The sequence below is a fragment of the Harpia harpyja genome, chromosome 13, assembly GCF_026419915.1.
Source record: "Harpia harpyja isolate bHarHar1 chromosome 13, bHarHar1 primary haplotype, whole genome shotgun sequence".
Lineage (NCBI taxonomy): Eukaryota > Metazoa > Chordata > Aves > Accipitriformes > Accipitridae > Harpia > Harpia harpyja.
The window spans coordinates 13,206,010-13,219,301 of NC_068952.1; the positions used below are offsets into that span (position 1 = coordinate 13,206,010).

General features: G+C 41.4%; 1 protein-coding gene across 3 annotated transcripts in view; it reads left to right on the forward strand.

The window, feature by feature from the left end:
- Positions 1–3,905: 3,905 nt before the first annotated feature.
- The window catches only part of UBR2 (ubiquitin protein ligase E3 component n-recognin 2), a 60,519-nt gene continuing 51,132 nt past the window's right edge, over positions 3,906–13,292 (forward strand). For all 3 annotated transcript variants that reach the window (XM_052805278.1, XM_052805277.1, XM_052805280.1), the window contains exons 1-3: positions 3,906–4,078; positions 9,523–9,782; positions 12,822–12,900. In XM_052805278.1, coding sequence (XP_052661238.1) covers positions 4,001–4,078; positions 9,523–9,782; positions 12,822–12,900 — 417 coding nt within the window. In that variant the 5' untranslated portion in view covers positions 3,906–4,000. The remainder of the gene's footprint in view (positions 4,079–9,522; positions 9,783–12,821; positions 12,901–13,292) is intronic.

The window sequence follows — 13,292 nt, forward strand, 5'->3', positions numbered from 1 at the left end:
TGCCTCCAAGAACAAAGAATCGCCTACAGTTTGTCAGATAGTATTTTTAATACTCTAAATCTGAACCAAATTCCTAAAATAACCTGTGTTTTCAGATTACCGTGTGCTCTTTTGTTCTGAATAATGTCTTGCTTAGTGAACTATGTCTTATCAATCCACCAAGTACTGGGTGTCATTGTTCACCTCATTCACAATTCATCTTTTAATTAACATTATCACAGGCAAAATTCTATTTTGGTCAGCATAATTTGTCATTGGAATTGGCAGTACAGAAATAAAAGAATTACCATCTGAATTTATCTGAAGACGATGTAGGAGATGGTGACTACAAACCTACCTCATCTGGCACTGAAGAAGAAGGGAGGGAAAGCATGTAAATCATAATGGCTTTAAAAATTATATTTGCAGTGCAAAAATCACTACTTTGGTCATTCAGTATCTGCTAAGCAAACTGTTTTATCAAAATTACAGTTATTGAAAATATAAACGTGAATCCTACACTTAGACACATGCTTTGTTTGGTGGAAAGGGTTGCTGACTTAGGGAAGATTAAAGAGATACAAATGTCTTTGCAAGGTGGTGATCTTAGATACAGGTATGTAAGATCAACTTAATGCAGCAAAATGCTGATCATTTTCTTTAACAGTTAATCTTTGAAATTAAGTTACAACTGCAGCATTGTTTTAGAGAGCAGGCAAGGAAATAAATGCTTTTAAAATGTTTTTTAACTGTACCAGGAAATGAACCTCTCCCAGAGAATAGAACACATTTCTGAATCCTTCTCACAAGATTCGACTTTCATAATGATTGCTAGAAAACTCCATCAATGTGGGGAAAATTAAATAGCTTTTTGGTTTTTCGAGTCTATAAAGAAGACATCTATCGCTGCAGTCTAGATATGCAATATTTTTCTATTTACATTCAAATTAATACAGTGATATTAAATTGACTGCATTTAAGGTACAGTGAACACACCAACAAACCAGCCACTTAAAAATTCCCTGCAACATCCCTTTACCTTATGATTTCATCCATTCCTACTCACAAATGCAACAGGCCCTGAAGATGATCACATTCAAGCAGTAATCAGCCAAGATGACAATAATTTCTGTAAGCAGAGCACCTCTTTGGAGCATGCTCTACTGGAGGCCCTTTCTCTTTCAAAATAGCTAGGCTTCAGCTTGCCACTGACTTCTGTTGGACTTGCATCAAGAGGCAGTCTTCTAGTGTGGAAGACCCTGTTTCATTAGTAGCTTCTATAACAGTTTCTAGAAAGGAAATATCAGTCTCCACTGTCATAATTAATATTTTCTCAGTTGCGCCTATTTACATTGTGTTTTTAATGGATGCAGCGTTTATTAAAAATACTGGAACCTAATAAAGTTAATTGACCCCCAGACAAAGTACCATTTAGTTTTTTGGTTTCTTTTTTTTTTTCTTTTTTTTTTAATAGCAGAGGCAAAGTGCTTAAACAGACACGTCAGGAGGTGAAAGAGATACAGATGATATCTGCATCTTTCATAACCAGAGTCTGTAGCATTCTGTGGGCTATCTTGTGTGTTGAAAGCAAGGTGAGACCCAGAAACATTTCAGCTAGAGCAGGAAAATGCTATGAAGGTTTACTATTAACCCTGTTGAAACATTAAATTCTCTAGATTTCTTTTCTTCAATTTCTATCGGATAATAGACCTCAGAAGAGTTAGGCTTTTTGGCAGAAGATAAAGGCAGTCTCCTCAACCTTAATTATTGTTCCTGAATTTGAATAATATCTTTGCTTATGAAGTTAATGGCACAGGCTAAAAATTATGGAAAATTCTACCTAAAGTAATAAAAAGTTATACCCAGGAAGTTGTTATGCTCATATTGAAATAATGGCTTTGCAATCTAATTTCTGTTTGGGTTGCCGACATTTCCAGGTAAAATAAGATGCCTTTCACGTTACTAAACCCCAGGATTTTTCTAACATTTTCTTCATGCAGCCCAGAAGGAGAGACAATTAAATCATACAGCTTGCTTTCACCCTCTGCCTTCTTCCAAAGAAGCGTCATGTTCTGTGTTCCTTAGGCATCAACAGCGCATGGATGAGAAACAGTGTGGGCGTTACTGATCTTCTAAGGAATATATAATCATTTTCTGTGTTCTAAGAACGATTACTCAAAAAGTGGCAAACAATATAAAAATAAATACAGTAAAAAGATGTACCCTGCACTTAGTAAGGTACAATCAGACAAAAGGAAATTACGCTTATTCTTAGAATATTAGGAGGTGAAATTAATATTCTAAAGGCCATCCTTTTACCATTCTATGATTCCCTCATAGCACTGGCTAAACCCATCTTTTTCAGTTCTTGCAATCAGTCTTTCCAAACATGTATGTTCCCTTCATCTCAAAATTCCCCAGAACTCCCAAACACAGTATGTAAGTAAATGCAATGATTTATAAACCCTCGAGGTTTCAGAAGCAAGTGCTTATACAGTATGACTAATACACGAGCATGCGTTGCTGCCCCCTGATGCGGGGAACGTTAAATCTCTTCGAGAGTAGCCAGGCAATGGCACGCAGCCCACCTTCCTTCTTATATTAATATATGGCCATAGATGTATTTGTTACTGCTCGGACAGATATAAGATAATGTCTCCCCCTTGGGTAACTCAATATTTAAATTGTTAGTTGAGGGGAGAATGAGGAGAAGGAAGAAGAAAGAAATGAGACAAAAAAGGGAAAAACCGACTATGCCTACCCACTGGTGAGAATGTTTAAAAATCGTTAAGGAATATAAGCTGTGAACTGGGACTCACTTTTAATGCACAGTTTTGTTGTAGGTTAATACTGTTTGCCAGAGGCAACATTTATGGCCCCCTTCGGCTAGTACTTCAGGCAATTACAACTCCGTTTGTCTTTCCTGCCTGTTTATTCCCCTCCCATGCATTGCCTCGATTTGGGAGTGTAAGTTGTCCAGAGCAGAGACTTCCTCAGCAGGGTTTGCTGGGCTAGGCTCCTGCAGGGTGGGTCCTTATCTCCGTGAAGGCTGACAGAGGGCGCGAGGTGGAAATATTGTTTAGTGTGTGCGTGACGCTTAGATCCGTAGAGAAATTCCCAGCAAGCAAAGGAAGGTGTGGTGTGAAGCCCTCCGGGTGGCTGGCGCAGCCGCTCCGGTGCCGTGTGGCCGCACACAAAGTGAGGCACGTCTGCCCGGTTCTTGGCCCGGCTGTAATTGCAGTGGCGCAGCCCCGACGCGCAGGCAAGCCCCTGGGTACGACAGTGGTACGACAGGTTTTCGGAAAGACCTCGTAAGAAGCAGAGCCTGTATTAAGTAAAAGGAAGTACAGTTACGAGGATGATTGCTGGTTTTGGTGGTGATGACTTTTTTTTTAAGTTGCAAACCTGGAGCGCTACCCGAATGCGCAAGGCTGAGCGAGGACGCTACAGCTAGGGTGGTGCGCGGCCCCCGTGGAGCTGAGCCACAGGATTTATAGCTTCTGCAGTCTAGTAACGTTTGTCTTAAAGCCGTAGTTGCCCGATTCACGTAATTTACTGATTTTTTTTCTTTTCACCCATGCTGGGGTGCCCCCTCGCCTGCGGGCCGCGCTGGCGAGCCGGGCCCGCCAGGGACTAGCTGGCTTCAGCCGTGGAGGCCACCCGGCTTTGCCAGCGAGACGGGAGATGCCCCCCGCCCCGGGCATCGCTTCGCCTTGGAGGAGACGAGAAGGGCGTCCGTGGCGCGGGGGTGCCGAGCCGCCGGCCCTCCCCGGCGCCGGGCTGGCTCCCGCACCAGGGCCCCGGGCAATGGGCGCCGTCTCCCGGGAGGGGCGGGGGTGGGGGTGGCGGGGAAAGACTACAACTCCCAGAATGCCCCGCGGGCGGAGCGGCGCCGCGGGCGGCGACGTGCCGGGCGGAGGCGGGGCGGAAGTGGGTTCCCCGGGCAGAGCGGCCGGCCGGGCCCGGTTCCGGGTGTCCCTGCCTTGGCGGCGGTGGTTCGGTGTGGGGGGGGGGAGAGAAGATGGCGGCGGACTTGGAGGCGGAGGTGCAGGCCATTGACAAGAGCCTGCTGGAGTGCTCCGCTGAGGAGATCGCCGTGGTGAGGCGGCGGGCCTGGGGCGGAAGGGCGAGAAGTGCTTGGGGCGAGGAAGGAGCGGGGGCTCGCGAGGCCGGGACCGGCCTGCCCGGCCCGCGGTGGGGCCGTGAGGGCCGGGGGCCGTTCCGGGGGCCGGGGCGAGGCTGTGCCCGGGGGTGGGGGGGCGAGCAGGCTTTCGGGGAGGGGGTGTCGCTGCCCGGGCTGGTTATAAGGGCACCCCGGCTGGCAGCGGCCTCTCGTTCTGGCCTTATCCTGCTGTTGTTGCCGGCGTCGCTATTGCAGTAGCTGAAATCGATGGCAGCCAGTAGCCAGCTTTTCCTGTTGTTCTGGCTGGCGCAGGTGGCTCTCCAGCCAGCCGCCCGGCCGTGGTCAGCTCCTGCCGAGGGCGGCCGCGGCTCCCCGCCGCTCGTGGGGGCTTGGCGGGCGCAAACGGGAGCGGGGCCGCTTCTCAGCATCTCGCTCCTTCGTGTAGTGCTTCCTCGCCTTCCCCGAGCAGCTGAGAAGTTTCGTTCTCCTACCTAGTTTGCTACTTTCTCACACCTCTCTACCGGCAATCATGCCTCGACGTGAGAAGATCTCCCTCCCCCCATTAATTTAGGTGGACGTCTGCGCCCGAACATGCTTTGTAGCGTTGAATTTTCATTACAGGATTCTTCCTTCCTCCCCGGTATTTAGGATGCAGTTCTGGCAAAAGCTTGCATTAGTTAAGCTTCAGACTATTAGAATGGGACGCTTGTAGAGGAAATATTAGTAAAATTAATGTAATATTTGAAATAATCCAGTTCTGTTTATATATTTTTCCAACTTTTATGAAAAGCAGTTGAAAGGGAAAAGAAGTCTTGAGGATAAAGTTTTTAGAGAAGCTTTTGTTTCTGGTATAGGTGCCAGATCTTATAGACGTTTGTGCATTTGAGGAACTGGACATATATGTTAAAATATTGGGACTGCTGATGTGCATGTCTGTCGGGTAAGACCTTGAAGAGCTGTCTGTGTGTATTTAAATGGAAATTACATTGGCTGCTTTCCAAAAGAAAATAAAAGACAATGTTATAATTAAGATTATCCTCAGATTATGCTGGTATCTCTACAGTGCAGACAAAGGTATGATTAGATGGGCAAACGTGCATAGTTAGCTATATCCTAGCTAGTTTAGCTCCAGAATTAGTCTTCCTTCCCCTCAACAGCAAACCCAATAATTCCGTCAAATACTTCATAAAGTAGCCCAAACTGAGCCCAAACGACCTTGTCTGTGTGAGTAGCAGATGGGTTTTTTTGGGTCACACCGTAGATAAACCCAAGAGAGACATGCACGAAGTGGAATTCATTTAGGAATTCGCTATAGGTACAAGTGCCAGCATAAATTTAGTCATTTCTTTCTCATTTTTATTCTCTGTCATCACCAGCGCAAGCTACAGTTCTGAGATCTATCACTCTCAAACCTACAATGTGCTAGCAACTAAATGCTGCTGGTGCTGCCTGATTGTATATGTAAACAACGTGCTTGGCTTTTAGCGTTGTTTTTTTCCCTCCTTTGCTGATAGCATTATTTTGCTGATAGCCCAGTATTAACAAAACAAATGCCAGCCCAAAGCAATAGTTGTAGCACTTTAAGCTTCAGTTTCTCATTGCAACAACTAAACGATAAACTTCCAAAGAACAACGATCAAAAGAATAAATTATCTGTAACACAACATGAGCCTACATTGCAGCTGTTTATTTGTATAGCTAAGAAAAACATAAATTATACCTTTAAGCTTTTGAAGCAGTAAACTGAGTTGTTTTGTGGCTTATTTGTACTATATGTTTTGTTCTCCTGGTATCTCTTTCTTAGATCTGGATTTAAAAGAAACCCTGGTGGACCATTAGGTATTTACTTACATAAAATGTTATTTGATCAATGATTTTTGGGTAGGTGTTTTTTCAGGGCAGTCAAAAATTGCTGCAGGAGAGCAAGTTTGAGGGGGTAGGAAGTGAGGAGGAATGCACTTCCCTTTTTAATAAAAACCTTTATTGGGAGAGTAGAATGTTAGCTTTTCTTACATGTGACTTCAGGTTAGAAGATAAACAAATACTAACTGAAAACTTGCCTAAATACAAAATGCTTTTGTTAACAAATTCCAAAGTTTTGAGTAGTTTTGCTGGAGTTCAGTGCCTCCCAGGTAGCAATTTGGAAAGGCAGCACAACATATGGATGCATACGTATATATTTCTAGTAACAATTTCACATGCACAACAATACTTTGAGTTGCTTTCCTGGTAGCTTGTGGAGTGACATCTGTTTCCTTGTCCTAGTAGCCTGTACTTCCTTCTGATATTCTTTTAGCCAGGATCTGATTTTCAAAACTGTATGCACAGTTATGTGTATAGAACTGGCTCCACAAAGAGATTTAGGTGTGATGATGTTCAGTGTTGCCACACCTAACTTTCAGGCAACTACTGCCAGAATGTTTGGGATGGGAAAGATATTTACTCGAGGAACAAGAATCTTCTCTGGCTAGGTATTTGTCTGAGCTTGTAGTGTAGCTAATATTCACTGTGTATTTTCTAGATAGAAGTTAATGATGTACTGCTGAATTAAAAGGCTGAAATTAAAGGTATTTTGCTGAGAAAAATGCAGGCATAATGACTAATATATGCCCTAGAAAATAATCTAAAAATTATCTTATTAAATGGAAATCATGGAAGAGACTAAGTCAGTTTCACTGTGATTGGGTCAGTTCCTGGCGGTAGTAGGTATTTGGCGCAAAGGATGAAAGGAGAGGAAAAGCTTAATAAGCTAGGGAAAAAAAAATCAAATTCTTAGTAATGAAAACTTGACTTTTTTCATTTTTGTGCAGTATTCTCTGAATCCTGGTGGCAATGGTGAGATTATCTGTAAACTTCTAGGTTGTTGGATATGGCTTTTTGGCAACCTTTTTGCATGGACTTCCTTGGAAAAAATCTGGGCTTTGACCATCAAAGCTAGATCAATACAGAAAGATTTAGTAGACTGATCATGATTTTAAGAAGTCAAACTTAGGGAAAGAGAAGTGAGGAAAGCATATTATTCTACTAAGAGCTGTACTGACAAATATATTTTTTTTAATATGAAATTCTGCTTTGGAAAACATAGTCTAGTAAATGAAAATACTACAATATAGTTAAAAAAAAAGGCAATAATGCAGCCATTCTTAAATGGCACAAATGCTCTGCTGACTCTTATGTCTGTATCCTGAAGAACTTGCTATAATTGCATTGTCTCAAACATAAGTTCTTTAGAGTAAGTCATAAATAATTCAGAGTAAATTAAGCTGTCACAATTGATTACCAAACCCATTTATTTTGGTATAATTAATTCTCGGTTTTCATGTACAGTTTTAGGTTGATTCTGAATTCTTTTTCTGAAGTTGCCAGGGGTATCTGGTTGTCATATTTACAATGAGAAATGGCATACTAAGGCTGTTTATGTAACACGGGATTTAATCAGTGCACACTTGCAGTAAGTGCTTGCTCCCATTTGTTTATGATAAAAACTTTGCAGCCTTAACTTGCAGTTTAAGCCTTTATAACATTGTAATCCACAAGGCAGAAATAAATGTTATCCTAGAGGATTTTTTTACTCTGTGTGTGTATACAAGAGAAAAAAAACAAACTGGAAAGAGCTGCGAGTTTTTCAGCAGCTTATAGCAGGTACAGTAGTTTGATGGCTTTTAAAAACTGTCAACATTGTTTTTTACAGTTGATTGACTAAGAGAATTGTGGTGGGTTGACTCTGGCTGGATGCCAGGTGCCCACCAAAACTGCTCTATCACTCCCCTCCTCAGCTGGACAGGGGAGAGAAAATATATCAAAAGGCTCCTGGGTCGAGATAAAGACAGGGAGAGATCACTCAGCAATTACCATCACGGGCAAAACAGACTCAACTTGGGGAAATTAATTTAGTTTATTACCAGTCAAATCAGAGTAGGGTAATGAGAAAGGTAATGAGAAATAAAAATTAAATCTTAAAACACCTTCCCCCCACCCCTCCCTTCGCTGAACTCCACTCCCGATTTTCTCTACCTCCCCGCCCTCCCCCCAGCAGCACAGGGAGACAGGAAATGGGGGTTGGGGGAATGGGGGTTGGGGTCAGTTCATCACACCTTGTCTCTGCTGCTCCTTCCTCCTGGGGTACCTCCCACAGGAGACAGTCCTCCATGAACTTCTCCAGTGTGGGTCCTTCCCACGGGCTGCAGTTCTTCACGAACTGCTCCAGCGTGGGTCCCTTCCATGGGGTGCAGTCCTTCAGGCACAGACTGCTCCAGCGTGGGTCCCCCGCGGGGTCACAAGTTTTGCCAGCAAACCTGCTCCATGGTGGACTCCTCTCTCCATGGATCCACAGGTCCTGCAGGAGCCTGCTCCAGCACAGGCTTCCCACGGGGTCACAGCTTCCTTTTGGGCTTCCACCTTCTCCGGCGTGGGGCCCTCCATGGGCTGCAGGTGGATATCTGCTCCACCGTGGACCTCCCTGGGCTGCAGGGGGACAGCCTGCCTCACCATGGTCTTCCCCACGGGCTGCAGGGGAATCTCTGCTCCGGCACCTGGAGCACCTCCTTCCCCTCCTTCTTCAGTGACCTTGGGGTCTGCAGGGTTGTTTCTCTCACATATTCCCACTTCTTTCTCCTGGCTGCAATTGCTCAGGTGGGTTTTTTTTCCCCTTCTTAAATATGTTATCCCAGAGGCGCTGCCAGTGGCAGGTCTGTCTTGGAGCCGGCTGACATTGGCTTTATCAGACATAGGGGAAGCTTCTAGCAGCTTCTCACAGAAGCCACCCCTGTAGCCCACCACTACCAAAACCTTGCCACGCAGACCTAATAGAAGAATTCATGGATCTAACATCACATTTGAAATAATAATTCAGATAAGTTATTTTGGTGGTAGGAGAAACCAAAACCCCCTCATTTTCATAGGTTATTTGTTGAAATTAAATGAGAGAGGGGCTGTTACCTAATGCTGTGTTTGCCATTCTCCTTGTGCTTTTTGTCTTTGCCTGTTCCTTGCCAACTCCAGGCTTCTGCTGTTCCTCTCTGTCCCCAGCTGGCAGCATCAGTCTGCTTTCCAAAAAAATGCAACCAGCATAGTCTAGGCCTTATCCTAAAAGTCACTGCTAATGTTGGGACATTTTACTGGTCATGCATCCTGGAGGAAAATTTTTTAGAATTTTGTCTCTTAAATCTTGTGGTTTTGAAAAGACTTTTGTATGTCAAAAGGATAAAATGTGCAAGCAGGGAAACAAATTATTCCTTTCCTAACGTCTGTCTTCTGTGATCATCTAGATTTAACACTTAGAAGGAAGCATGGCTTTCTAGTTTTGCAATGCCATTTTAGATTTTTGATTTAGAAATAAAAAAATCATCTTGATGGATTGAACTATGTTTTGTATTTTTATTAACGAACAATTTGTGTTCTCATTCCTTTTAATTTAAAAGAAATGGCTGCAAGCAAATGACCTTCAGAAAGAAGTGTACCAGCATCTGGCCTATTATGTACCAAAAATTTACTGCAGGGGTCCTAACCCTGCCCCACAAAGAGAAGACATGCTGGCACAACACGTTTTGCTGGGACCAATGGAATGGTATCTTTGTGGCGAAGATCCTGCATTTGGTTTTCCAAAGCTTGAGCAAGCGAACAAACCTTCCCATCTCTGTGGCCGTGTTTTTAAAGTGGGAGAGCCTACATATTCTTGCAGGTAGTTCAACTTAGCATTGTGAAGTGTTTATAATTTGTGAAGTCATGAACATTTTTCAATAAGAATATACTGTCCTAATGAAAAGTTAATACCCCAAATGTATTTTTAAAGTAACCTTGCAGTGTTTCATGACAGGTGGACCAGGGTAAAATTAAAACACTACAGATTTGCAAATGGAAGAATATTAATTAGTATAGTCTAGAGTGTTTTCTGTACAAAAGAAATACAAGATCAAGGAAGTGGTTGGGGAGAACTGTCAGTGTGATTTAAGGGCACTAATCAGAAGTAAGCAGGCAGGTGTATGTGTGTGTAGTTCTGGTGTTTAATATCAGCTGTTAGTGTTGATCCTGTATTTTAGACCTCTTTCCATGACCTGTTAAACCAATCTATTGGATGCTAAACCAGGCATACCAGCTTCTTGTTCCTTCCCTACCCCTATCTCTATATCTCTCTAAAAATACCATTTTACTTGAAAGAGGATAGGAAGTTACTAACCAATTACAAGTATTTTAAAAATCTTCAGTTTTAAGCCAGTGTATTACTTGCTGTATATTCATTATCTTATTATCTTCTCTTTCCTGAACCACCTGTAGTTTAAGTTTGGTTTGTACCCTCTGTCACAGATTCTTGTTGTTTTGTATGGTTTCTACCACTGGCTTGGACACTTGAACACTTGGTGGGGTGACGGGGGGAGGGAATGTCTGTCTTATTTCAAGGGTTTATTTTTCTGGGTTTCCATCCCCTTCATTTATAAGGAGAGAATGACTGTAGAATTTTACTCTCTAGTGCTCTCCTCTTCTAGAAACATGATTGTTGATGTTCTGATTCAGGGTAGACTTGAGATACTTAGCAAACTGCCTCTTCGGCATTTCTGTTTTAACGATCAGTTAGAATAGGTAGTTTTGAAATGTTTTGAGCCTTCTTATCTTGAGATGGATGAGATTAAACTGGTAGGTACTTTAGATACTTTGAACCACTAAGAAAACTCCATCTCCTCTCAGGTGTTCTTAGGTTCTTCCTTCACAGCTGTGAAAAAGTAGAGATCTGGGCAGGGAGGCTGAAGACTAACAGAGGCTATAAAAAGAATTTCTACAGTTTCTTTAGTACCTTTTCATGAAATCTGGTCCCAAAGACCTAAAAAACAAAACCTAGGAACTAGTGTTTTAATTCAAGTCAAATTGTGTTGCAGCCTAGACGTAATATGTTAATGATCAAATACTCTTCATATGGACTAATAAAAACTGTGGGACTTCTGTTAATTTCTTCTAAACACTTGCTTTTTCAAGACCAGCAACTCAGTATGTAAAGTATATCCTTGAGAATACTGTCAGGTGTGATGAAAACACAGAATAATGCAATCCATTGGTGTAGAATTTAGAGAATGAGTTAATGTACTGTTCATAGTCAGGGTCTTTGTTTCGGTAGAAAAATGATCTAAATACAGAAATATAATCATAATGTCATTCAGGTTAGAAAGGATGTCTTGGTAGGCCATCTTGTCCAGTCTTCTGCTCAAGTCAGGGTCAGCAGTGAATACAGAATATTTTTGCTGTTGCTGCTATCAAGAGGGAGTCTCATCTTCTTTCGATTAAATACTGAACATAGATGTAAACCTGTTAATTATTAATGCACAACAAAAAACATTTTCTTTGACTTATAGGTGGTAATGAAGAATAATGAGAGCTTAATTTTAAACTTTTGTGGGATACAGAAAAAAATTTTTTTCTGAGCCCATGAAATACTTTAAAAACAGTGGCTTTTCTGTCCAGTTGTGCAGCTTACAGGTCTGCCTCTGCTTTAGGTATAAGCACCCTTACTTGTTTGATAAATTACTTCGCAAATGGTACTGGGTTTATAAGTATATTGCCACAAGTTCAGGGCTCTGAAGAATCAATACCCAATACGGTAGAACTGATCTATATCCTGTATGCATATTATTGCAATAAATATTTTTATTAAAAAAAAATAATGCCACGAACATGAATTATTCTAAAACAGAAGAGCTTTGTATAATTTTGCTTTGACATTTTCAGCTTTAGTGGCTCCTATGGAGAAAAAAAATGTGAAAATGGTACGTTATGCATAGTGAGTCATGGGTGTCTGATTATCTTTCGGTGATTACCTGGTTTGATTTATTTGGTGAAATGAAATGAAGAGAATTCTTGATAATAACATTTCATAGGTTCTCTGGTGTTTTCTTTTGAACAAAATAAGTTGTGTCTCTGAATTCTTGTTTTAATAATAACCATCATAAGACATGCATTCTCCTGGTAGTTTTTTTTTCATTGCAAAACCTGGCTCCCTTCATCTTGAGGTGCCTTGAAGTCAGTTGCATTACATAGGTTCATGCATTTTCAGTGTTTCTCAGGGAGACAGTTAAATGTAATGCATAATTGTCTCATTCGTTTCGCCCCTTTTACTAGAAATATTACTTCTATCTAATATAGCAGTGCTTGTAGACAGGATCTTATTATGGTCTCTGATCTCCTGGTTGAGGAAATTGCATTGTTGGACCTTTTCAGTAAGCTTGTAGGGCTAAACTTAGAAGCAGAGGTTTGATCTAATCTATTGTGTGCTCTCTTTCTTTTCAGTGTTCAGTGAAAAAACGTCTTCTCTGATTGCTGAAGATTGTTAATACTTGTACTCTGTACTTGAGAGAACTTGCTTGGGTTTATATTGTTTACCTGTTCGTACTGTGTTCTGTAATTCATCTGTTTACTTGCTTATATACTTGTCTCACCTCTTGAAGGCAGTGGCTATATTGCCCAAATATACATACTACCCAGACAATATTTTAAAGCCTCTTCTGTTATGAGGACAGATTTTGGTTTTTTTGTCCTTCATTTGTTTCCCCCTCCTTGGAAGCCATCCCCTTTCTCTTTCAGAATAATACATACATTAGTTAAAAGGTTCATATTGGTGATATTTGAAAATTACCTGTTGTAAAATGTGTAATTAAAGGGAAAACCATTTGTTTAATGCTTCTCTTTTTTTGTTGTTGTTTTTTTGTTTGGTGGTTGTTGTTGTTGCTGTTTTCAGAGACTGTGCAGTTGACCCAACTTGTGTGTTATGCATGGAGTGCTTTCTTGGAAGTATTCATAGAGAACACCGATACAGGGTTAGTAATACTGCTGGAATATATGATGTAGTCATTAATAATTTTGTATGTGTATGAAACTCCTTGTTTAAATTGTAAGAATATATACATAATTTCAAAATGTTGGATGAACACAAAGTTTGGAATTATGTCTGCAATAATCTTAGAAGAACTTGAGTGTTTTGATCTGAGTGTAAATTCTGAAAGTTAACACTTTAAAATATCGAGCAATTAAATTTTATGCACAAGTTACTTACAAATTTATATTTTTAACATGTGCCCTTTAGTGAATTTTACCGCATTAGAGTTGTTTTTTGACTTGCTTTGACCTTGATGTTTGACTATTTTTAAAAGGCATTGAAAAACCTTTATGAAGAAACCCCTTTTATTTAAAACTTATTTCTTTTAAACAT